The following is a 23,501-nucleotide window of genomic DNA, read 5'->3' as shown; positions in this document are numbered from 1 at the left end:
GCACTTGTTAGGGAACACATTTTTTTTTCTTCTGAGGAAAGCAAATCAACAACAGCAACATGTGTGACAAATAGCAGCAGCATCTGCAGAGAATGAGGAACAAAGCTGGAGCGAATGGCTGGACTGTTTTTTTTCTGTTTAAAACCGACAGACCATATACTGTTTGTAGCCACAGATGTGATAGGCAGAGAGACTGGCATTTCATGGCCACTTTGTTTGCCTTCGCCTGCATGCATAAGTGAGGCAGCAGCACAGGGCCAATCTCAAATGAAGCTCATTTCAATCAGGCCATTTCAAATCAGGCAAGCTGATGGGAAAGAGAGCAGCTTTCCAAAAGGGCCATGGTGCATTCCCCCATCTCCCAAACCAACACGGGTATTTATTTAGCCGCGATGCTACATGAGAGTGCATTATCGCCACAGTCCCGCTGCCACTGTCAGTGACCCTGACAAACATAAACGTGTTGGAACATTCTGATGTTAAAATTATATATAATTACTGATGTTATAAAATTATTTGGGTATTTGCTGACCCAAATAATGCAACACAGTCTCACGGCAGTTTGTGAAATAGTCAGAAAATTTAATCCATTTGATTCGTGTACATAGACACAAATTTCCCCTTTTTTTCGTGATGCTCAGCAAGACTTTCAACAACGTATTTTTCATGCGTTTTCCTACAAATGTCCAGCAACACATGAGGCATGTCTCAATTTCCGCTCCAGTCTTTTCAAAATAAAACTACTTAGTTAGGTTTAGGAATAGATTGACTTGGTTAGGTTTAGGCAACAAACTATTTAGCTAGATTTAGGAAAAGATCGTCTTGATATGGTTTCGGCAACAAACTACTTAGTTAGGTTTAGGAAAAGATCAACTTGGTTAAGTTTAGGCAACAAACTACTTAGTTTGGTTTAGGAAAAGATCAACTTGGTTAGGTTTAGGCAACACACTACTTAGCTAGGTTTAGGAAAAGATCGACTTGGTTTGGGTTCGGCAACAAAACTACTTAGTTAGGTTTAGGAAAAGATCGACTTGGTTTGGTTTAGGCAACAAACTACTTAGTTAGGTTTTGGAACATAATGACTTGGTTAGGTTTAGGAAAAGATTGACTTGGTTAGATTTAGGAAACAAACTACTTAGCTAGGTTTAGGAAAAGCTCGACTTGGTTTGGTTTAGGCAACAAAATTACTTAGTTAGGTTTAGGAAAGGATCAACTTGGTTTGGTTTAGGCAACAAAACTACTTATTTAGGTTTAGGAAAAGATCATAGTTTGGGTTAGAATAACTCCGAAAGTGCTGTAACTTAAGAACGGAAGTTATGTGATAAGTAAATCAACGTTGACTTGTGGTTTCACATGGGACACGGACACCGGTCTCCTGGGTGAAAGTTCTGTGTTTTTTGACCCACCCATCCACCCTGACCTCTTCCCTACGCAACGTTCACTGTTCTCTTAATTTACCATTTCACAATTACATGGATTACATAGGCTACGGATTGACTTCGTGCTGACCATCACAGAAAAAATGGTAAATTTGTGTCTATGTACACGAATCAAAACATTAAATGTCGTGACCATTTTACAAACTGCTGTGCGACTGGGCTGAATAATTACATGAGTGATGCCTCTAAGCTAAGATTGACAAGTTCTATTAGTGCCATTTAAGTAAGTGTCACATTGCAAAGTGCGTCTGTCTTAACAAGTCATCTGATCTCAGATTCAGCCTTCGAGGCCGTCAAGAAAAATACACTCAACTGGAGAAAATCTCTTAAAACATGTCGACTTCTTTTGTGCTTTTCATACAATGAGAAAAAGTGACCCTTTAAGAGGGAGACTTGTCTGGTGCAGAACATTTGTTCAAGGTTTTCCAAGGTTTCAATATGAAACATTTCTATTTGAAACATCCTTTTTTGTTTGTTCGTCAATGTCGCCAAAGCAATGCGGTCTGTGAATGTCTAATCATTTAGTCCATCAAGGACTGCTGCAATACCTTTTGAAAAACGCCATTACTTGATATCATTTTTTTCTCTCTCAACACTTATATGAAGAAGAAGCACTTTGATTAAACACATTATAACACATCTCTGGGTATGAAAGACGCCTGACGTTAGAAGACGAGTAAATGAGTTTTGTTTTTTTATATTCTTTACTCTGCAAGTAAAAGTAGCTATTCAAGTGTATGCGTAGCTGTCAGCTACACAATACCATATTGTTTGACAGCAGCCTGCGTGGTTTGTAGCATCAGCCAGCCTCTGTTTCCTCTGCTGCAGAACGGTTATATAGAGACGGAGACAGAGCACCTGCCCCGGTGCCTGAGCTCTGTTCCCAGCAGCTTGCTAATGTCAACCTGCCTGATACGCACAGCGGGGTGGGGGGGCTCCAAGGCAGCAGCAATTTTCCACTGCATGCGAATGAGACTGGAGAGCAATCTGCCGGCCTAAGAGCCTCATAATCAGCACATCATTATCAGGGGGCGGTGGTGGTGGGGGTGGGGGGAGGAAATAAAAGGGAGGGAGGAATGGATGACACCAAATGAGCTCCTGGTAGCGATGAGACTTTGTGAGACGTGGGGACAAAGGGGAGTTGGTTATTTGTGGAGCAAAGGACGGATTCACTGTGGGGACTATATAAAGCCAATGCAGAGAGAACCACCTCTGTTTACACTTTGCTCTTTGAAAAGCAGCGGCTTTACCTATAGATACAATAGCCTGGAGGTTCCCTTTTAGTCGATAGAACTCACCAAATCTAATGGCACACGTAGGGGGATGTCTTTTTAAGGCGGACGGCTCATACCTTGCATTTTTCAGCCAAGGACAACAAAGCTGATATCACAGGCCCATATGTACCCTCCTCTGTTCTCACTGTGTGCCTCAAACTCTCATTTTTATCCTCTGTGTGTGGTGATAGGAAAGCATTCACATAACAGGTTATTTCCAATATATATGCTATTTGTCTGTCTAATGGTTTCCGCTTTTAACCACACCAACAGAGCCAGGGTGAACCGAGGCCAGTGCGGAACAAATAGATCCAAACAGGACGGAAGTCTGTGACCCAGTTAATGCTTTATCCTCTGCAGTAGAAACATCCCAGAACAGCCATTTGGGAAGATTTACTTGTCATCAAGTAGCTTTTGAAAAGGCATTTCGGTTTGAATGTGTCAACAATCAATCACAGCTTGTCCAAATGGATGTTTTCCTACCACTTCCTGCCGCGTGGTGGCAGTAGCGTACAGAGCACTTTGTGCTGCCATTGTTTGGCTCAGGTTGTGCGCACTGATCTGGTTTATAATGGGATGGTCAATTCATAAAAAAAAATATGTATATATATATGTATAGACAGTAGCCACATAGAATGGCACAGTGGAGGTCGTTTTTACGCACAAGGAAAGCTTTTTTAAACCTCTGTGGGAAGTCTGTTTGCACTTTCAAACACACACACACACCTGGGAGCTCCAGTGCAGCCTCCTGCTGGGTGATGAAATGGAGCAGCTGGTTTTTGCTGAAGTGCCTTGCTCAAGGACAGCTGCAATAGGACAGTATTTAGAGAGCAAACACGCACATTTTTATTTATTTTAGAGGAGCCAAAAGCTCGAAAAGAATTTGGACATCACATGAACTTTTCCTTTTTTTATTCCTTTTTTTTTTTTTTATATTATAATTATTTCTCTCTGTGATCCATCCAGGGTTTTTATTCGGAGCAGTATAAGAAGATGATGTCAATATTCCGTCTCGCACACTTGACAGCCGAGCAAATTCAATTGGACTGACTCCGCCTCGCTCATGCGGGACTTTGTCCACAGGCTCCTCATCCTCACACTACCGCGTGCCCGTCTGCATGCCGGAGCGAGCTCTCCTCTCTCTCCACAATCCCCCCCACCTCCTCCACCAGCACCACCACCAACCTCCAGTCACTCACCCTCATCACCAGTGAGGAGCAGCAGTCTGACGCACAGGACGGACCAGCAGCAGACTGCGTTCAGCTTACAGCGGACAAGCCAGGACTCTTTTCTCCTGGAGAGTGTGTGAGTGAGTGAGTGTGTGTGTGTGTGGTGGACAACCGAGCAACATGTCCCCAGCGTGGAGACGGAGAAGAGGAGGAGGAGGAGGAGGAGGAAGGCGCACTGGAGACTCGACGAGGACCATGGTTACTGGACAGGTCGGACAGGTGTGGGTCTCCTGTTGGATTCTGCTGTCGGCGACTTGTTTCCTCAGCGCTCGAGCTCAAGGTAAGATTTACCTCCTCATAGTGCTGCTGTACTGTTGTTGTTGTTGTTGCTGGAAGAAGCGCACAAGAAAGTCTGTGTTGGCAAATTAGGTTATGGCACAACATAAAAAAACTGTTCCAAAAAATGTTTGCTTTTTACAAATCTGGTCACATTGCCAAATTTAGAATAGTTATTGCACAGTGTCTGACACACACTAAATGGGATTAAATGTGTTAAATGTGTGTGTAAACTGTCACCTTCACCACATCCCCCCCATTGGAACCACAAGGCCAGCTCCAAAAAGCTCAAGGAGCTCAGCTTGCCTCTGCAAAACTGAACACTTAATGTTTAATGTTGTGGTTTGGTTTGAATGAGCCTGCATGTGTGATTTTGTCATTGTGAGCTATTTAAAATGCATTACAATACAGTCCCAAAAAATGTTCTGTGTGTGTGACTTTAAATCTTCTAGATGTCATATTTGCATATTATTAGTTTTGCAACATTTAAAAAAAAAATCTCCAGTGAAATCTGTTTAGAAATGACCAGTATGAGGAGCCTCAAAGCAACTAGTTTGACTGCTCACAGCCCCTCCTGCCTGCCCGCCTATAGGCCACCTTTTAACAGCGGAGCATTAACTTGTATGAATATGACTACGGAACAATGAAGCAAGGCCATTATTTGGAGGCTGTCTGATGTCCAATTTTTGCTCTCTCACTCCGTGTGAATGTAATAGAGCAGAATGAATAAATCCCAACCTGATAGGCTTCTTTCTTTCACATTCAGCACAGTCAGTCGGAGATATGTGGCTTAAAGGCACGAACACGATCTACACTAATCATACAATTACTGTGAAATCGGTATGACTTGTCACTCGCCATCTGTCAGCGGGTGACATGTGCTTCTTGACCAGCGAGAAGGTAATGAGACAGTAGATGGTAGAGTGAGAGAGAAAAAAAAAAATCCTCCCTGCCTCCATATTTCAGAATTGGAAAAGCACAACTGCCACCAGAACTGAAGGTAAGTTGATGAAGGACAAAGTGTGGGCTCGCTGGGCTATGAATTTCACCGGCCGTCTTGACGTACATTCACATTAAATGGCGTTTAACCTTACGCTTCAGGTTCCAACCACAGGGTCGTGGTTTTTATTACAGAGGGTCACGCGGAACTGCAAAAGAAAGAGTCATGTTTGACATACAGATCCTTGAGGCGTTTACTTCAATAGGTCCCGAAGGAGGAGAAAAAAAAATTGTTGACTCATATGAGAAGTGGCTTCTCTTTGCACTCCCCATCTTATAATCACAATGCTCAGTGCACCAAAGTGCTAAAAGCAGCATAATCCCTTTGCTTGTTTGTCTTTGAACAGGTCGCATTGCTCTAAAGTGCTCCCAGCCTTATCTGAAAGGAGTCTCAGGCGTCTCTTATTATGCAGGGCACAGTTCCTCTAGCTGTTATTACCATCCTTTTTCTCCAGCTAACATGCCTGGAGTCTGTGAGGATCTGTTGAGCGCTTCAAGGCTACTTCACAGGGTTTTACCTTTCCTCCCAAAACAGACCTCTTTCTCATCTTGCAGTTGGTATTCAGGCCCCCTTGAATGTTCCCCGGCTGCGCATTAGCATTGGTGAGAGATTCACTCCTCTCTGTCTGCCTCCTCTTTCAATTGAGAAGGACCTCCTCTATGGCGCACCATCGCTGCTTTAGGTTGTTTCACTGAAGACGCAGTTGCAGTCTTTGCAGGGGGGGTCCTCTCACACGCCAGAGAGCTCTTGTTCCTCTGAAGCAGGGAGCCGGTCTCATCCTCGTGGGGCGTCCGTGTTTGCGAGTGACTGGCAGTGCGGCTGTGCCTGTGCATAAAGTTAGAGATGCTGAGAAGGGAGGACCTCTGAGGATGTCATAAATTAGGCGACATACAGGCCCCGGGGAACCGGAGATGGCGTGTTCTTGTTTTTCAACAGGTTCCTACTGAGGCTCCTGCTGCGTTTAATACTGCTGGCTGCTCCAGAGCACAAGAGGATACCTGATAGAGTCCACGGGGGGACCGCTCTCTTGCCACAGGCTGCTCTCAGCATGCCATTTTAAGACTCATTTAGACACCCTCATCGAAATAGCAAGTAAATAGACGTGAGGTTTTGTCTCTCTTCGCCTCTTAGCGGTATCTCCTCACCCCTCCTCAAAAGCCTCCACTGCTGAAATCTACCCGTGTGTCTTGTGCCGTGTGTTGGAGCTCACTGTATGCTCCTGTCTATTGAGCTTTAATCTAGATAGCCGCGTTGACATCCTGCCAACCGGCAGCTGCTATAATTTTCTGGACGTACGTTATTATGCAGCTTGACAGCTGTCAGGCATTTTCCAAATCTTTAAATCTTATGATAATCCGCCATGCTTACAAAAAAAAGCATTTGTTTAAAACACTCTGAATCCTTGTGTGATTAAAACTCCCCGCTCTAATGCGGGCACCAGATCATAATTCATCTACATCAGTGACACACCAATACACACACACACATACACGTGTGCATGCAAACACATCCACTGAAAGATAGAAAAATCAATGTGTATAAGATTACACGACTCCGTCAAGAGGAATAGAATACAGTTTTAATAGAATCAAAGGCATCTCCTCGTTCCAACAAAGACTGATGATCATCTGCGCCCACACGTACACCACTCCATCACAAATAACAGGAAGCTTAATCTGTTTTGCATGCGGCCCCACAAAAGTAGACCTACATACTGACATTGATGCACACTGGCCTCAGGCATCTGATTTCAGACATGATAATCCTGAGCCATGTGTGATGAAATCATTGCGCTTCTCCTCAACTTAAAGGGCAGGTCCAATATTTTTGAGTTTCTTGAGGTTTTATATCATTCTCTAGCTTCCCAGTGGTGTCCTTATACATCAAATCAAAGTTCATATGTTTTAGCATCAAAATGCTATTTTCCCAAGCCCTTCTAAAAACGTTTTCCCATGTGACCGGACGTACGTTTCTGTATGATGACGCTGCTACATGTACAGTATATACACATCCTTATAGTCAGTGTATTAATGTTACATACAGTAACTTAGATGGCGGTCGGCATGCTCTTAGTTTGGAGAAGCAGACAGGAGTACCGGCACAGAAGCTAAGCAATGTACTGCTGTGTGGACGCCACGTTAGTTCTGATCCGAAAGTCACACAATAACACAAACTAACCGATCGACGCAGCGGTAGACCAGCAACTCCTGTGTTCCTTGAGGTAAAATGTTTTTGTGAATGTAGTCTGGTCTGGTCTTGAAGACCACGAGGTCACAGCTTCAGTCCCCCGTCGGAAAGGGCTGTCTGATGGCAAAGTAAAGCGGTGAAAATGTTCTAAATATAGCATACACTTAAACTGATATTGATTTTTCTGAGGTGACTAAAACATGTTTTTCTGCTGCTCCCGTCCACAGACGCTTTACCTCGCCGTCAGACAGCCCTTTCCGACAGTAACTGAAGCCGTTATATCGCTCCCTAGACCAGACTCAACTCACAAAACAGTAATTTTACCTCGCAGAATGCGGTAGTATACATAACCCCACTTAAAAAAATCCAAACCAACCCTTTCACTTATTTCCAAACTTAGCACAGCTAACGTTACGTCAGCTAGTGCTAGCGTTCACATTAATCATAACCTTATTGATTAGCGTACTTTGGAAACCTACGTCACTGCTTTTTGCAACGGCTGAGTGGGCGTTTCCATTTGAAAAGAAAACGCAACAGAACACAGATGGACCCGCCCTTTAATTGATCACGTCGCAAGTCCCATATGGGGCACAGTGACGTGGGAGCGCTGTGACTTCTCAGCCGCTATACCATAATTACACACAGTGCATATTTATGACATGTTTGGTGAAATGTAGTTAATTAAACATGTTTACTTCTCCAGGGAGCTAACAGATGTCTGCTGAAATTTGGACTAAACGCTTGTTTTCTTTCGCGCCGTGGCTCGTGCCCAGAAAGACCAGCTAGTGGCTTTGTACAGCCTCAGGTGAAACGTGGTGGCAGCCTGGCTTCCAAATCGGGCTCCTTGTGTGTCTTCAGCGCCTGCCTTGCCTCCCATGTCTGGCCGGTTGGCTGCTTTTTCTTCGGCTGCCAAATGCTGTCTACACATGTTTATTCATGTTGTCACGGGATGCTTTATTCACCAAGATGGAACATATCACAGCTGAATTAGAAAAAGGAGAAGAAAAAAAATCTGTGCTCACTGGCAGCAACATTTGAAATAAATGAATAAAAAAGCCTTTTTTTAAAAATAATAATAATAATAATAATAATAATGCAAATGTTTCAGAAAAGAAAGAAAATGCAAGTGCCTCAAACCCATTTAAGGGTGACAAATGATCACGATCTACTGTATTGTTGAAGAACAATAGGGCCGCTGCGCTGTCAACGTCTTTTAGCTTCAGGAGGCCTTTAATTGGCTCAGTCGAGCAGCAAAACTGTGTTTATAGTTCATAATGGAAATGTAATCAAATTAACTTGTACCGCAGGGTTTTGGCATTCACCCCTTGCCCAGTAATTGCCATTTGCCCAAAAGGGTTATGGTAATGGCTATGTGCATGGGGCAAAGAGTCGTATCTCCCACCATGAGTCTGTCATACTGCCATATGAGAGTAGCTGGCTGAAATGATTACTTTATACAGGAGTTTAGTTATGCTGTGCTACCGTTAAGAACTTATCGCCATGATGTGGGTTTGTGTTGTGAATTTTATTGGCTAAAGAAGGCACGCAGTCAACCAAATCTGGGTCTTTTAAAGTGGCAGTAGGCAGAATATTTTTGGCATCATTGGGCAGACATTCCATAATAACCTTTCAGCATATTGTAATTCAAGTGTTCTGAGATAACTAGACTTCTGCACCTCCTCATGGCTCTGTTTTTAGGCTTTAAAAGATCTAGCCCGTGACGGGAGACTTTGGTCAATCACAGGTCATTTCAGAGAGAGAGCGATCCTATTGGCTGTTCAATCAATGGAGGCAGCTGTCAATCCCTTTCAAACTCTGATCAAACGGTCAAACTAGGCAGCGCTGCAAGTTTATTAACCGGTGGGAAAATGTCCTCATCGTCACATCCCTGCTGCTTTCATTGGAAAAGAGACGGCAATACTGGGCTCGGTTTTCGGTTGGATAGTTTTTTAAATCTCGTGTACTTGATAGTTTCTCAAAATTACCAACCCTAGATTTAATGATGAGAATAAAAGGTATGATGCAACCTGTGAGCTTCACCCCACACAATCATGTTATGCAGACTGATTTTCTTTACCCACAGACAGCCTTTCTTTACCCTACTGGGTGACAAATACAGTTTTGGAAAGGTATAGGCTTCTCAAATTAGATTTTCAGCAGCTTTGACTGAGGAGGCAAGTCCTTCTTTTGGGGCCAATTTTAATCACATAGCTGAGAGTGGTTTTGTTTCCATGTCTCCTTGTTTACTGATGAGACTGAGGGGAGAAGCGCTGCAAGGGGGGGGGGGAGACAAATTCTCCACGTATTAATTCTCCTGGCTAAAAGTCTAATCAATCTGACACAGGACCAGGAGGCAACTCTTCAACCATCAAGAACAAAAAGAAATGTCTCAGAACAGGCCCTGAGCTGGGACAGGAATTGAAAGGAAATGACCTTGGATGGGGAGAGGGATTCAAAGCGGCAATGTTCGTTTAATTTGTCTAATATCATTTTGACAGGGGAGCAGAGATGTTGTGCATGCCGCTTCATCAAAGCGTCATTCTGAGGAGCGATTTGAAAAGCCCTCAAAATGGTGTCATTACTTTCATCCAGGGAAAAGAGGGATTTTACTGAGGCACTTTTCTTGGACCATGCATCTGTCTTGAAGCCCCCAAGCTGTTCCATGTAAACATTTAAACAACACAAAGGCAACTCAAGGAAAACTGTGGTGAGAAACAATGCTTTTTACAGCATAATGTGCACACTGAATCTCTGCTCTCATTCAGCTTGCCCCTCCTGGGGACTGGTGAGTGTATTCTTGTGTTGTGAATAAAATGGCAAAAGAGGCAAAGAAATAGAGGAATGGAGGAGAAACTGTGGTGGGGGGGAGATGTTTTGTCTCCCTCGCCGAGTGAAAACAACTGGTGGTACCGATCCATTCTTCTTTGTACATTCACATGAATGAATTCACATCTTGATATTCTGCTCCGTTCTACTGCTGACCTCAAACCAAACCTTGGTTATGTTGCCCGACCACCAGCAGCAGGTTTCCCTGCAGTAACTGTGATGACGTGGATGGATATTGCTGTTTCACTCAATACAGAAGCATGGAAAAGGAAATACAAGTTAGTCAGATGAACAACGAGCCCCACAACATATGGAACTGGAGAATATAGGGAGAGAATATTTAGTTTCTTCTTTGCGACCTGCTTGTTTGACTATTAGACTTTATATAAGAAGTGGACGTACTCACTGTGACGTCACCCATTGGTTTGTGGACTGCCGTTTTGAAGCCTTCAGTCCGGCATTTTGGCCGACACCATCTTCGTTTTTTGGAACCAGAAGTGACACGAGAGGGTGGAGCTGTAAGTACAGCTGAATGCTAATGTTATAATTCACTTCCATGAACTGAAAACACACTATGAAAGGGTTAAAGTTGTAAGATGAAAACACGGACAACTTCCAGATCTGAGAACGCCGTGGTAGCGACTTGTCAATCACGAGGTAGCCACGCTCTAAAGCATCTCCTGCTTTATGGTCTATTTGACTCTAAATGGGACCATAATTTAATAAATGAACATCATGCTGTATTGAAGAATCTAGCGATTGAGACCATAAAGTCATGTTTACAATGTTTACTGAGGTAATAAATCAAGTGAGAAGTAGGCACCAGAGGAGTCGCCCCCTGCTGGCTATTAGAAAGCAAGCAAGTTTAAGGCAAGTTCAAAGCTGCATCTTCCTGCTGACACTGCCAACTTTTATGTGCACAGAGGTGGGGTCAGGGGTCAGCGGGTTGGCAGATGCTTGGCGAGCGGAGAAACTATTTCAGTTCATGGCGTGCTTCTTGTCCACGGGCAGGGTCTCGTCTGGAATCAGGGAGCCTCCATGCCCTCCATCTGCGGGGCTGCGTTTGCTGCTCAGGCTGCGCTTGGCAGCAGTCCTACCAGTCCCACTAGGGGGCCTGGCGAAATGCCTCAAGCTGCATCTCAATGCCGTGTGCTCAGTATTGATTAGGACCAGAGCTGACTCTCATCCCCCATTGTCCTGGTCTTGGCCACATGGGATTCCATATCATGTTTGATATCACTTTTGTTATCCAACACCTGCCTCCTTCCTCTTTCCAGAGATAGGCAGAGCTAAACACCAGACCCCTTCCCACTCCTGTCACGTTTTTACTCCACCCTCGCTGCAAACAAACGGCTCGCAACGGAGAGATACCAGCGAATGTCAGTGTGGATGTTAAAGCCCTGAACATGCAGAGGCATCCAGTAATATAAATCTTAAAAAATTCCTACCTACAATCTCATCCGGCGGTGCTTTTGTGTTAGCTGATAAGGAATTCCCCGCCTGGTATGCGTGGCATAGAGCAGAGCTGGTTGTCATTGTAGCATGGCAGCACTTTAATGTACACATATCTTTGATCACTGTCCTTGCCTCTAACATCAATAGTGTCAGTTGAGAAGTGTGATGGAGATGGGAGCTGACAGAGGTACCGGGGGCTTCTTGCTCTATGGCTCATGTCACATCTGGATCCCCTTTCCTTGGCCTCTCAGCAGTGAAAGCCATGAAAGTGCTTCAGGTGCAAGACTGGAACCATATGGTGGGATTCAAGTCAAAGCCCAGACAGTCAAAGCCCAGACAAAGCCTTTGTCCAACTCTATATGGAAGCCTGCTGTCTTGTAGAGATATATTTACAGGCCTGAAAAACAAACTGATGATTTCTGTGGTAAATGTTTTGTTTTTTTTTTACCTCGTAACAGGTTATACAACTACATTTCTTGAGAACACAATGAGTGATGACATTCTCGACTCCAATTTTCTTCTCTACCGACCGTTTTCATTTATGTGCTAAGGAAAAAATTGACTGGTAAGATTTAATCGAAATGTACGAAATGGCTCCAGAAAAAAAAGGGACGGTCTGAGAGCGTGACTGCTTGAATGATACAAATTATGTAGGTGTGCAGTACATACGTAAATCAATACGGCACAGCGGCTCCTATTGAAATCAGCAAATTGAGAAACTTGTTGTATTCACTCTTCCTCTACATGCTTGCAGGATTAATTGATGCAGGAGAGCCAGTGTTTGACAATGAGGCATGAATCTGCCAATACGCAAATCGAGTCCGTCATGTGTTTCTGCTTGGAATGATTTAGGATCAGTTTGGGAGGGCTCCTCTGAGGTTAAACGGGAAGTCTGTGCACCTCTGAAAGCAAGCAATACCGACAAGGACGCAAAAGACCCTGTGCAGATACAGCTGCATATTTATTTTAATTTCAAAGGCAGCTTGAAAGAGGGATCCAATAAAAGTGCCTTCATTGCTGTAATGCATGTTAGCAGATGCACAAACATGCGCATGGCAAAAGAGTGCATGCACGCTAATACGCCAACACGTTCTCCAACATCTGCGCACACGCGTGAGGATTGTTTCATTATCGCTAAATGGAGCCTTCTCAAAAGACCAAACCAGCATTTGAATGCTGTGTTTTTTTCCGGCGCAACTAATGAAAGTGGGGCACAGCCACGGTGTCTCGTGTGAATAGACAAAATCAGAATCAGCTTTTTCGCTGTGAAGCGTCATGCTCCGATGGCCCTCTGTGCAAAAAATACTTTCCAATTTAACCTGTCTCCATGCCATGTCGCAGTCGCTGCCAACTGCATGGAATGGATGGAGAAAAAAGGGGGAACAGAGAGAGAAATGAATATTGCTGTGGACGTTGTGAGGAGGCAATAGGTGGTGGTGGGGGGGGTCGGGTTGGGTATTGATGGAGGAAAGAAAGGAGAGCGCTGCATCAGTGGGGTAGAGATTGCTGTGGTATACAGTAGCACAAATCCCAAATTCTGTGCAGATCCGACGGTAGCTAGGAAACAGCTGACAGTAAAATGGGGGGATCAAAGGGATTAGTGTGCCCAGTTTGAGCCCAAACAGTAACCCTTCCACTTCTCCCCACTGCCAGCCTTTTTATACATTCACCCCTGCATTTCACTGATGTGTGCTCGGCCTGTTAGACACAACACATCTCTGGTTATCCTCCCCTGAGTCTACAGTAATTGTTTAATTTGGATTCAGCCTTTTTTTTTACTCACTCTTACATACTCTCACAGACAGGCAATATGTAGAAAAAGGTCACAGTTTCAATTTTTCAAAGAGAAGAGCAGAAATACACCCCCGCTGTAGCACACACACACACATATGGAAAGACAAAAAATACAAATGCCTACACACGAGTAATCCAGACGAAACAAAGACATTGCATCTGAGGGAAGAGGACGCACATGTCAGACGCGATCAGTGTTGCCGTCTGTGATCTGAGTGAGGTTTCCTGTCACCGGGGCTCGAGACGCAGCCTGTTTAATTCTGCAGGGGACTGCCATGTCCCAAATGCCTCGGTCACTGTCTCCTCTTGTCTCAGAGGAGCCAGAGAGACGTACCTAAAGGAACGTGCCCGAGCGTCCCCTGTTGGGGGCATATACTGTACAGACTTCTGACAATGTTCCCCCCCCACCCCACTGCCTCCACACTGGGAGATGCGGCAGACATGTGAACACACTCTAAGGCTGACACAGAGCTTCACCCGAGAGAGTAAAGCCAAATCAGATCTACATCACATGTGACGTACACATATGACGGCTCAAAACTGATTTGTGATGCCTGACTTATAAGCAAAAGCATAAGGACAAAAACAAAGACAGATTCTATATGATGGCAGCAGCTGCTGTCTGACTTGTGTTGCTGTTGCCGAGGCCTCGGGGCTAAATTTCCGTGTCACTGTCCTCAAAGCTTTCACAAATTGCTGGTCAAGCTATTTTCATTTGCAAGTGGGGGGCTTTGGAAAAGAGTAATTTCCTTGTTCTGTGAAGGGAGCTGTTTGAGCACATATCTTATTGTAGCGACGCTGGACATGTTCTGTTCTCCGCCTGTGGGGACGGCAGAAAGGAAAGGGAGAGTCAGTGGGATTATATCAGTTTAATGAAGTTTCTCCGGCCGATGTTTAATTTCACGAAATTCAATTAAAAAGCTTTATTTCCATTTTCTGTAATCACTCAAGGGGTCGCCGTCATGAGAAGAAATCCAAAAATGTGTTCTTCGAGCCCATGTTATGCTGATCCGCATGCTTCACAGTGAATATTGTGAGTCTATAAGAAGAACAAAAAAACATAACGGTGAAGGAACAGAGAGGAATAAGTGGGTAAATCAGGTTTGTACGTAATGCAAAGATAGGAAGAAGTACAGCTGTTAGGCCCGGACAATAGACGCAATCACTGTAGCACAGCAGCTTCCTTTCCACTTTTATCTTCCTCTGTGGACCTCCACTCCGATTTTATTGTCGAAGCTCCTGTTGTTGCTTTATATGTTAAAGTGGACTAAGCACTTTTCTTGCCCCCATTGCATTAGTGAGGAATAGCAAAGAGGAGAAAAAGAGACAGGGTAAACGGCAGAGACGGCGTGTACCACCACCAGCCTCGTTGCGAACACAGGCTGCAGAGCTGACATATGCAAACTCAAAGGGTGGCGGTGTTTTAAAAGCTTTAATCACGCCGCCGCTCGGAGCCCAATGTGGCGTTGCACTCTGCATCATTGAAAGCTTGTTTTATTAATGTTGTCCAGAGTGAAGTACGGTGGGGTAGCGGGGCTGGGGAGGGGACGCATTGTGCTCTTGATTTAAAGTGGGGTGGAGCAGAAACAATGGCCATGAAAAAAACATGGCAAGGAAGGCTGTGAGAAGAGGCGGCCCACTTCCATTACTTCAGAAGGCGCGGTGCCTAAAATGGTGCATGAGAAAGTGGATGCACAGTATAGAGAGAGGACCAGTCACACGTGACGGGTCTTAAAGATTCTATAAAAACTATATTTTAGGGCTGTCAATCGATTAAAGTAGTTAAGCACGATTAATCGCATGATTGTCAATAGTTAATCGCAAATTAATTACACATTTGTTTAAAATTAACCTTAAAGGGAGATTTTCAAGTATTTAATACTCTTACCCTACCCTATTTATGACTGGAAATCAATTAACAACACAAAAAAATTACAAATATTGTCCAGAAACCCTCACAGGTACTGCATTTAGCATAAAAATATGCTCAAATCAAACTCAAACTCAACAGGCGAAAACAGCTGTCAGTGTGCTGTCTTGACCATGAGTTGCCCAAAACTGCATGTGATTATCATAAAGTGGGCATATCTGTGAAGGGGAGACTCGTGGGTACCCATAGAACCCATTTTCATTCACATATCTTGAGGTCAGAGGTCAAGGGACCCATTTGAAAATGGCCATGACAGTTTTTCCTCGCCAATAACTTCGTAACGCTATTTAACCTCCTTCGCGACACCCTTGTATGAGTTGGTACCAATGGATTCCTGAGGTTTTCCAGTTTCATATGAATCCAGTATCTTCAACAACGTAAAAATCGCAAAATGCGTTAAAGAAATTGGTGGCGTTAAAACAAATTTGCATTAACGCGTTATTATCGTGTTAACTTTTGCAGCCCTTCTATATTTATATGTCAAAATAAGCAGTCTTAGCAGAGGAGTGGATTCTTCCCGGATATCAGTCAGAGAGTCTTGACTCTTGCTCTGGTTGACTGTGTGGAATAAGTTCATCATGCGCTTTATGTGACACATACGAGCCAATCAAGGCAAAGTGTGCTGCCTTTGAGTGAAATCTCGTGCGAGTGTGATGCCTAATTGCTCTCATTAGCCGCCGCCGTTCACACCAGTTATTCTGCACAATTAACCGGCTGCCACCAAGATGTTATGAGGCAGAATACGGCGGTGGGTCAAGGGAGAAAAAAAAAAGCCTTGTAATTAATTCTCACTTAAATTAATGATTTCATATTTCAAAGGCTGGCACAATGGCATTTTTTCTTTTTTTTTGAGATTCCCCTAGGGGAGACCACTGATGAGTGTTTTTTTTTGTGTGTCATGTGGAAAACGACGAGGTGCGCGGCGCATTTGATGGAAATCAGGAGCCATTGTTGTTTGACAGTAGGCACCTTTGCAGTGATTGCCTGTGTTATTAATTTGCGAGATGAGAGGAGGCAGGCTCCTCCAGCCTCTGATGGTTACGCGCCGCATTAAAGAACTCGCTGCTATGAATGACACTCAGGGCTAATGAATATGAATACATTTATAAAAATAGGCACGGGCTCCCCTCTCAGTGCAGATTGGGAGTGACAGTCACATTGGCTGAGCATGGTTGATGAGAGAGGGAACCGCTGGCCCTGGAGATGGAGGGATCAGACAAACAACACACACACACAGTCACACTCACATAAACGAATGCCCCAGCATGATGACATTCAAAAAGGCTCCAGCATTTAAGAGTGACAATCTTGTCATCTCGTGATACTATTTACCTCGCTGGACGCAAATGATCTGATGTTTCACAGCTTGCGTCTCCCTTCCCTGAAATAATAGTTACCCCAGTATCCAACATAACTAATTGCTTCATTTGTGCATGATGTCACAGCGAATACATCATTTAATATTATGCTTGAAATATCAAGCGGTGGGTGGGTGGCTTCCAAAGAGGATTTCTCTTACTTTTGAAAATCCACAGGTGTCATATTGTTAGCTGGTGATTCATGCCGCACAAACAACACATTTACATCGCCTGTCAACCAATTTATAGACTGCTTCCTGTGGAAACAAAGCGCGGTAATGTATTGTCATTATGCACAATTCATTACGTTCAGACTCACTTGGGAGGAAATGGAGATATGTCAATTTATCTCTCTGCGATTGTAGCGTGGCATTTAAACAATGTCATTACCTTACATGGACATCAATAACCAACCGATGTTAACTGAAAGGCATTTGTTCAAATTGTATAATATACGAGGAGGTACGCTTTTAGTTCTGCAGTTGTTGTTTTAGCAGAAATGCAAACTTTTCTCCTTCTTGACAAAAAAAAAGATCAGTGAGTAATCAATCACATTGTGCAGTTCATGCATAGACTGTATAAAAGAAGTGGATATAGTCACAGTGACGTCACCCATTGGTTTGTGGACGTTTTGAAGCTTTGAGTTCGGCATTTTGGCTGTCGCAATCTTGTTTTTTGAAGTGTTAAAGTTGAAAGCTGTGGACAACTCTGGGGTCTGAAAAGTGAAGCCACTGCTGAAGTGCCTTAAACTTGCATTCTCTCTAATAGCCAGCAGGGGGCGACTCCTCTGGTTGCAAAAAGAAGTCTGATTGTATAGAAGCCTATGGGAAAATGAGCCTACTTCTCACTTGATTTATTACCTCAGTAAACATTGTAAACATGAGTTTATGGTCTTAATCGCTAGTTTCAAGTCTTCTTTAATACAGCATGATGTTCATTTAGTAAATTATGGTCCCATTTAGAGTCAAATAGACCATAAAGCAGGGGATGCTTTAGGGCGGGGCTACCTTGTGATTGACATGTCGCTACCACGGCGTTGTCCAGTCTGGGAGTTGTCCGTGTTTTCGTCTTACAACTTTAACCCTTTCACAGTGTGTTTTCAGTTCATGAAAGTTAATTATAACCTTTTTGGTCGCCGAAAAATTTCTTATTCAGCGTTTAGTTGTACTTAGATCCACCCTCTTGTGTCACCTCTGGTTGCAAAAACCCAACATGGCGACGTCTAAAATGCAGAACTCGAGGCTTCAAAACGGTAGTCCACAAAACAATGGGTGACGTCGCGGTGACTACGTCCCCTTCTTATACACAGTCTATGATTGTAAGACGAAAACACCGACAACTCCCAGACCGGACAACGCCGTGGTAGCGACCTGTAAATTACAAGGTAGCCACGCCCTAAAGCATACCCTGCTTTATGGTCTATTTGACTCTAAATGGGACCATAATTTACTAAATGTAAATCATGCTGTATAAAAGAAGACTTTAAACTAGTGATTGAGACCATAAACTCATGTTTACAATGTTTACTGAGGTAATAAATCAAGTGAGAAGTAGGCTCATTTTCTCATAGACTTCTATACAATCAGACTTCTTTTTGCAACCAGAGGAGTCGCCCCCTGCTGGCAATTAGAAAGAATGCAAGCTTAAGGCACTCTCGCATTGGCTCCACTTCAGACATGGAGGTTTCCCACTGAGTCCATCGCACACAGGCTTGTTTCTCTAAAGACATGTTTCATTTTTCTATCAATCAACATCAAAAGCCCTGACCTAAAAAAAAAAAATACCCCAAATCATCCCCCTCCACGGCCATCAGAGAAATTTAGTATCAGTGTGTTCTTTCTTTAATAGAGACGAGAGTTATGACAAACAAGAATATGCAAATGTGTTCATCTGTTTCCCTCGGTAGGCGACGATTTTAATTGATTAATTGAGGATGTTTATTTGATTGGTTGCGGCTTAATAATCCAAGATGTTATTTGTCAAGCTGTTGAGTTTAGGTGCAACAGCCAGCGAGACTGTTTCCCTTCCATTTTCTTCCCCCCGAAAGTTAATGTCCTTATTTTTCCTCGAGTTTGAAGCACAGGCAGGACCAAATCCCTCAAAGATTTGTGAAGGACTTTGATTGAGATAAGTGGGATGCTCATTGGCGCCGACAGACGTAACCTTGGTGAGTGTTCTCTGGCAGCCACTTGAGGAGGATGGCAGACTGTGAGCGCCGGACATCGGGCATGACTGACACCATGGCGCTAACCTTGAGCCAGGTTCCCGTAGAGCAGCGGCGCAGTATTTAAGGCCCAGAGAAAACTCATTGAGCATCTGACTTAACTGGGTTAGACTGCACCCATGGATGCAAGCCATCAAACTAAACTAATTAACAGCTGAAACAACCTTGAAAGCTGCAGACAACAGTGTGTTAGCAGCGTTTGCCCCCCACCACCCACCACCACCACTCTCTTTCCCCACTACTTTCTGCTGTCTGTTTGCGCTATGTGCTATGCTACTCAATTCATTTATTTTGCACTTGAACAACTGTTACTTTATAATCTTTTCTCTCCAGCTGAAATTAGGTTAGAAGTACCTACCCATCAAACCGTTCTGTGGAAAATTGGAGAGGCATAAAAGACAGATAAAAGCACTACATGTTGCCCCTGAAAAACGTGTCGGTTTGTGGGGTTGGAGAAACAGAGAGAGAGAGAGAGAGAGAGAGAGAGAGAGAGAGAGAGAGAGAGAGAGAGAGAAAGAGCAGATGCAAGAGCTCAGAAAAAATGCGCATCACTTTCTAGGATGCTCATAAAGATTCTGCTTAATGGGATGACTCATTTATTTACTTGTTATTTCTATGTTGGCATGTCTGTTCACGGCGGTGCCCTAGAAAGTGAACGTCTGTGCTTTTTTGACTTATGTTCGCATGAATCAAAAACAGCAAAAAGGATTTACTCAAAGGGGAGACTCATCAAATTCTGTCAGATTCTGAGCTCTCATACCAGTGAGCCCCGGGGATTCTGTTTGATTTCCTCCTGATTCAGCACGGCTGCCATTTTTCTTCCGTGGGCAGTTTGGCCCGAGTTGCCGCGGGGGGTCAGGGGCCAATTCGACGTTATTGAATAATAAATAAATAGAAATGTGTTCCAACTGTCGCTGATCCTTGTTGTTTCTTCTCCCCTCACTTCCCCGGGCAGACTGACAGCAGCTGGGGCCTTGTATTCGCTGTAATGGCCTGTATATATGCAGGGTTTCATATTTCAATCACCGCTGCGGCGGCAGAAATTGGCGGTTTAAGATGAAGTTGAAATTGGAAAGTGGCTATCGTGTCTGCATGAGGAAACACATTTGAATCCCGGCGGAGAAGGTGCTTGGCAGCTGCATCTGGAACGCAGACTGACGAGTCCTTAGGAGTGGAGTTGAAGTTAGCGCCACAAGTGCTCCGGCGCCTTTCAAGCCTTAGCCAAATGATTTTTCCAGCAGAGGTCGCATCAGGGACACGAGATTTGAGGAAGTATTTCATAATAGCCCTATAATCAATGATTCATCACTGGCAATATTAATGAGCCATAAATGATGTATTGGACTCTGATGAGGTAAATCTACATTCACATCGTTAAATGTCACAGCCCGTTCGCGGTAATAAGATATTTGTAATAAGTAATGTTTTGTGTTATATCGCCTATATGGGAAATTATATATTAGCGCACATTGATTTGATTTTTGGACATAAGGCCCGCTGGAAAATCTGAGTTTCACCTTTCATTTCTCGCTGTCACTTATTTCTGTGACTCACACAATCTCTCCTCTCTGCTACATTAACTGAATATTCATTATGTGTCTAATAGTGGTGCCTTTGAAGGGGAATGATCATATTTAATTTTCTCGCCTGAGAAGGAACAAGTTAGTGAGGACTGGAGGGTGGAGGAGAGGAGCGTAGGGGGAAGATAAAGGGGAGGGGAGGGAAGGAATTAGATCAAGCGATGAATGGAGCGGCATGGAGTTTATGGACCGGCAGGCTTGGGAGTGGGGGAGGGAGGGGAAGGAGGTTTGTGGGAGGAGGTGAGTGTCCAGATTACATTATGATTATATCAGTCTATCTGCCTGATAGCATTGATTGACCTGCACCTGTGTCTCCACCACTCCTCCACCTCTCAGTGCCAGCACTCTCCCCCACGTTGTGCCTCTCCTGCTTGGGAGAATAAAGTCTTTCTACATTTTACTCTTGGCAAGAGAGAGGTGGTGGTTGTTGGGGGGGGATCAGATTATGATTATGATTATGAGAACTCAACCAGTGGCCACACAGCGGTATTTCTTCGCTCCAGCAGCTGCAGTCCCTGGCTGCGTTTATCGCTTTATCGATTACCATCACAAGGCAGTAATTTGCCGGGACTTGCAGGGACATGATTAAAGATCCGCAAGCAACGCACGTTGGCTCGAGTTGGTGTACGGGCGGGGGGGGGAGTGTCATGTTGATGAACACGCGCTGACACACGTACACAGACTCTTAACACTCCGGTAAGCAAGGGAGTGCTTCAAGGGAGGGGGTGCATTCCTGTCATAGACATCAATGGCTCTAAATCTCCTGAGCTAACCTTTTAATGCTCTCAGATCCTTATGGCTGGCTGGATAATTGATTGTGTTTGGTCTAATGGGATTAAGAGGCAGTAGTGGCCTTCGGCTGGACACAGTGGCTGTGATGGCGGCAGTAGTGGTGGATTGGAAGATGGAGAGGTAGATAGAAGAGTATGGATTGAATCGAGACATAGGTGTGTGAGAAAGAGTGACAGAGAAAAGCAGCAAAAAAGAAAGAGTGAGAGGAAAAGGAAAAACAGGGCGGATAGATAGCTGCAGGTCTGCTTCTCAGTCCATCCCTAATTAGCTGTATGAGAAAACCAGGGAGCTGCTGGTATCCCCAAGTGAAAAGCTTGTTAGCGTAAGAGATGCTATCCGCCGGCTATTGGTTTTGGTTGTGTTTTGCTCGCTGGGTGAGTCACTGGGTCTGCGGCGAGATGAAAGCGGCGGGAAAATGAGAGCCAAGGTGGCGAGGCCCACCCCTCCCTCCCCCCTTCTCATCACCCGGGATAAAGCCTGTCCCATCCGAACTTATCAACAGCCTCTGTGCTTCAGCTGCATCCCTCACACCAGAGCTTGTTTGAATGTGTCAGTCTGCTAGCCCCCCCTTTCTTCTCTGAATTATTTTTAACTCCCCTCCACACTTGGGAGGAGATAAAAGCAGAAGTTTGTGTGTGGGAGAGTAGCGGGAGAGGAGAGAGAGAGAGACGAGGCTGCGGTTAGTAATTCTTTGCCGGAGTTTTCAATGACTGCTTGTCGCCCTGTATATTGCAGCCGTAGTGTGTCTGGAATCCCCCGTCTCTTTGTGCGGCGCATGGCTCTATCATGAGCGCGTACACGCAGCGCAGAGCTGTCATCATCAGTGCCAGTTTTTTAGTTTTTATGTCTACCACCTCTCCAGTACTACCTCCCTCTCCATCTATGTTGTATACAGCGAGGCAAAGCCGCATAGTATAACGGCTAACAGGCTGTGTCGGTGCTGGATTGCTGGCTCTATTCATAAGTCCAGCCAGGCGAGATCATGCCACAGATCCAGGTTTTGTCTCTAGTGAATAGAGAGGCTGCCGCAGCCCACCGGCCCTTTATACTGGGCCACGTTTTCACTTGGGCTCACAATATGCCAGGTCAGGATAACTGTTGCCATTTTGGTGGGCGGCGGACGGCATTTCGCCAGCTTCCTGTGGCCAGTAGTGAAGCTGAAATGTGCATCTGTGACTGGTGAATGAGAGTAGAATAGAGGGGAGGGTGTGAGGAGATGATAAATCCTATGTGTGGTGTGGGAATATGAGACGGAGGGTGGGGGGGAGGGTGGGGCTGTGCGGCACATGTGTGTTTGCGAGTTAGAGAAAATGTGTCACTCTGACCTGGCTGGCTGCCTGTTCTTGTCGAGGAGACGACAGGTGAGGGGGTTGCCATGGTTACCCGGAGTTGGGGTTGGGTTGGAATGTTTTTGTGTGGCGGCCTCGCAATTTTGCAGTTATAACTTCTTTTTTTTACGCCTCGCATGTTCTAGTTTTGTTTAGGTGATGGGTGATATTGTAGTGCCATATGGGTGCAGCAGGTGTTACTAGTAGCCGAGCGCCAGTCTGTGCACATAGTGGGTGTTAGGAAAGAGCTATCAGTCAGCCCCTTTCTCGCTCCGTAGAGACTTTCCCGGAGAGCTGTGTTGTCCCTACAAGGGCCAGATGCTGCCTCGGTTTGCTCTGCTGCCCTCTTTCCTCTCTTCCCTCGTTCCCAGGCCCACATCAAACATGCGCAGCCCATTTCCCCCCACAGCTCTAAATCTCTTTAATTCCATCATCTGTTGCCCATTGAGGGCAGCAATTTAGTCTTTACGCAGCATTTTAGTGTGCCATTAAAAATTCTGTGAGGTTGGTGGCCAGGCCCCTGTAGCGGAGAGGTGGCCAGGCTTCAATCTGTGTCTCTGTGTCTAACCTCTGCAGCGCCGTGTCTCCCGGGACACATCCGACCATAAAGATGGTGTTTGAACAGCTCGGCCCGGACACATAGAGAATACATCACATATTCCCCACACGCCGGGCTCAGCCACTCCATCATCATGATTGTCTCTACATCATTCATATATTGTGATAACCACTGAGGCCACGCTACGGTGTAAGGGGCTGGCTGAGTAGTTATCAAGTAGTCATTTCTTTCTTTTTTTCTCTGCCGTTAA

General features: G+C 44.7%; 1 protein-coding gene across 5 annotated transcripts in view; it reads left to right on the top strand.

The window, feature by feature from the left end:
- The first annotated feature begins 3,566 nt into the window (after positions 1-3,566).
- sdk2a (sidekick cell adhesion molecule 2a) overlaps positions 3,567-23,501 on the top strand; it is a 111,836-nt gene continuing 91,901 nt past the window's right edge. Inside the window, exon 1 of one of the 5 annotated variants that reach the window (XM_074656509.1) lies at positions 3,567-4,222. In XM_074656509.1, coding sequence (XP_074512610.1) covers positions 4,063-4,222 — 160 coding nt within the window. In that variant the 5' untranslated portion in view covers positions 3,567-4,062. The remainder of the gene's footprint in view (positions 4,223-23,501) is intronic. The other 4 variants (XM_074656510.1, XM_074656512.1, XM_074656511.1 and 1 more) reach the window with 4 other exon arrangements.

The sequence above is a fragment of the Sebastes fasciatus genome, chromosome 13 (genome assembly GCF_043250625.1).
Source record: "Sebastes fasciatus isolate fSebFas1 chromosome 13, fSebFas1.pri, whole genome shotgun sequence".
Taxonomy (NCBI): Eukaryota; Metazoa; Chordata; class Actinopteri; order Perciformes; family Sebastidae; genus Sebastes; species Sebastes fasciatus.
The sequence above is the reverse complement of the archived record's forward strand: the minus strand, read 5'-3'. Positions and strand labels throughout refer to the sequence as shown.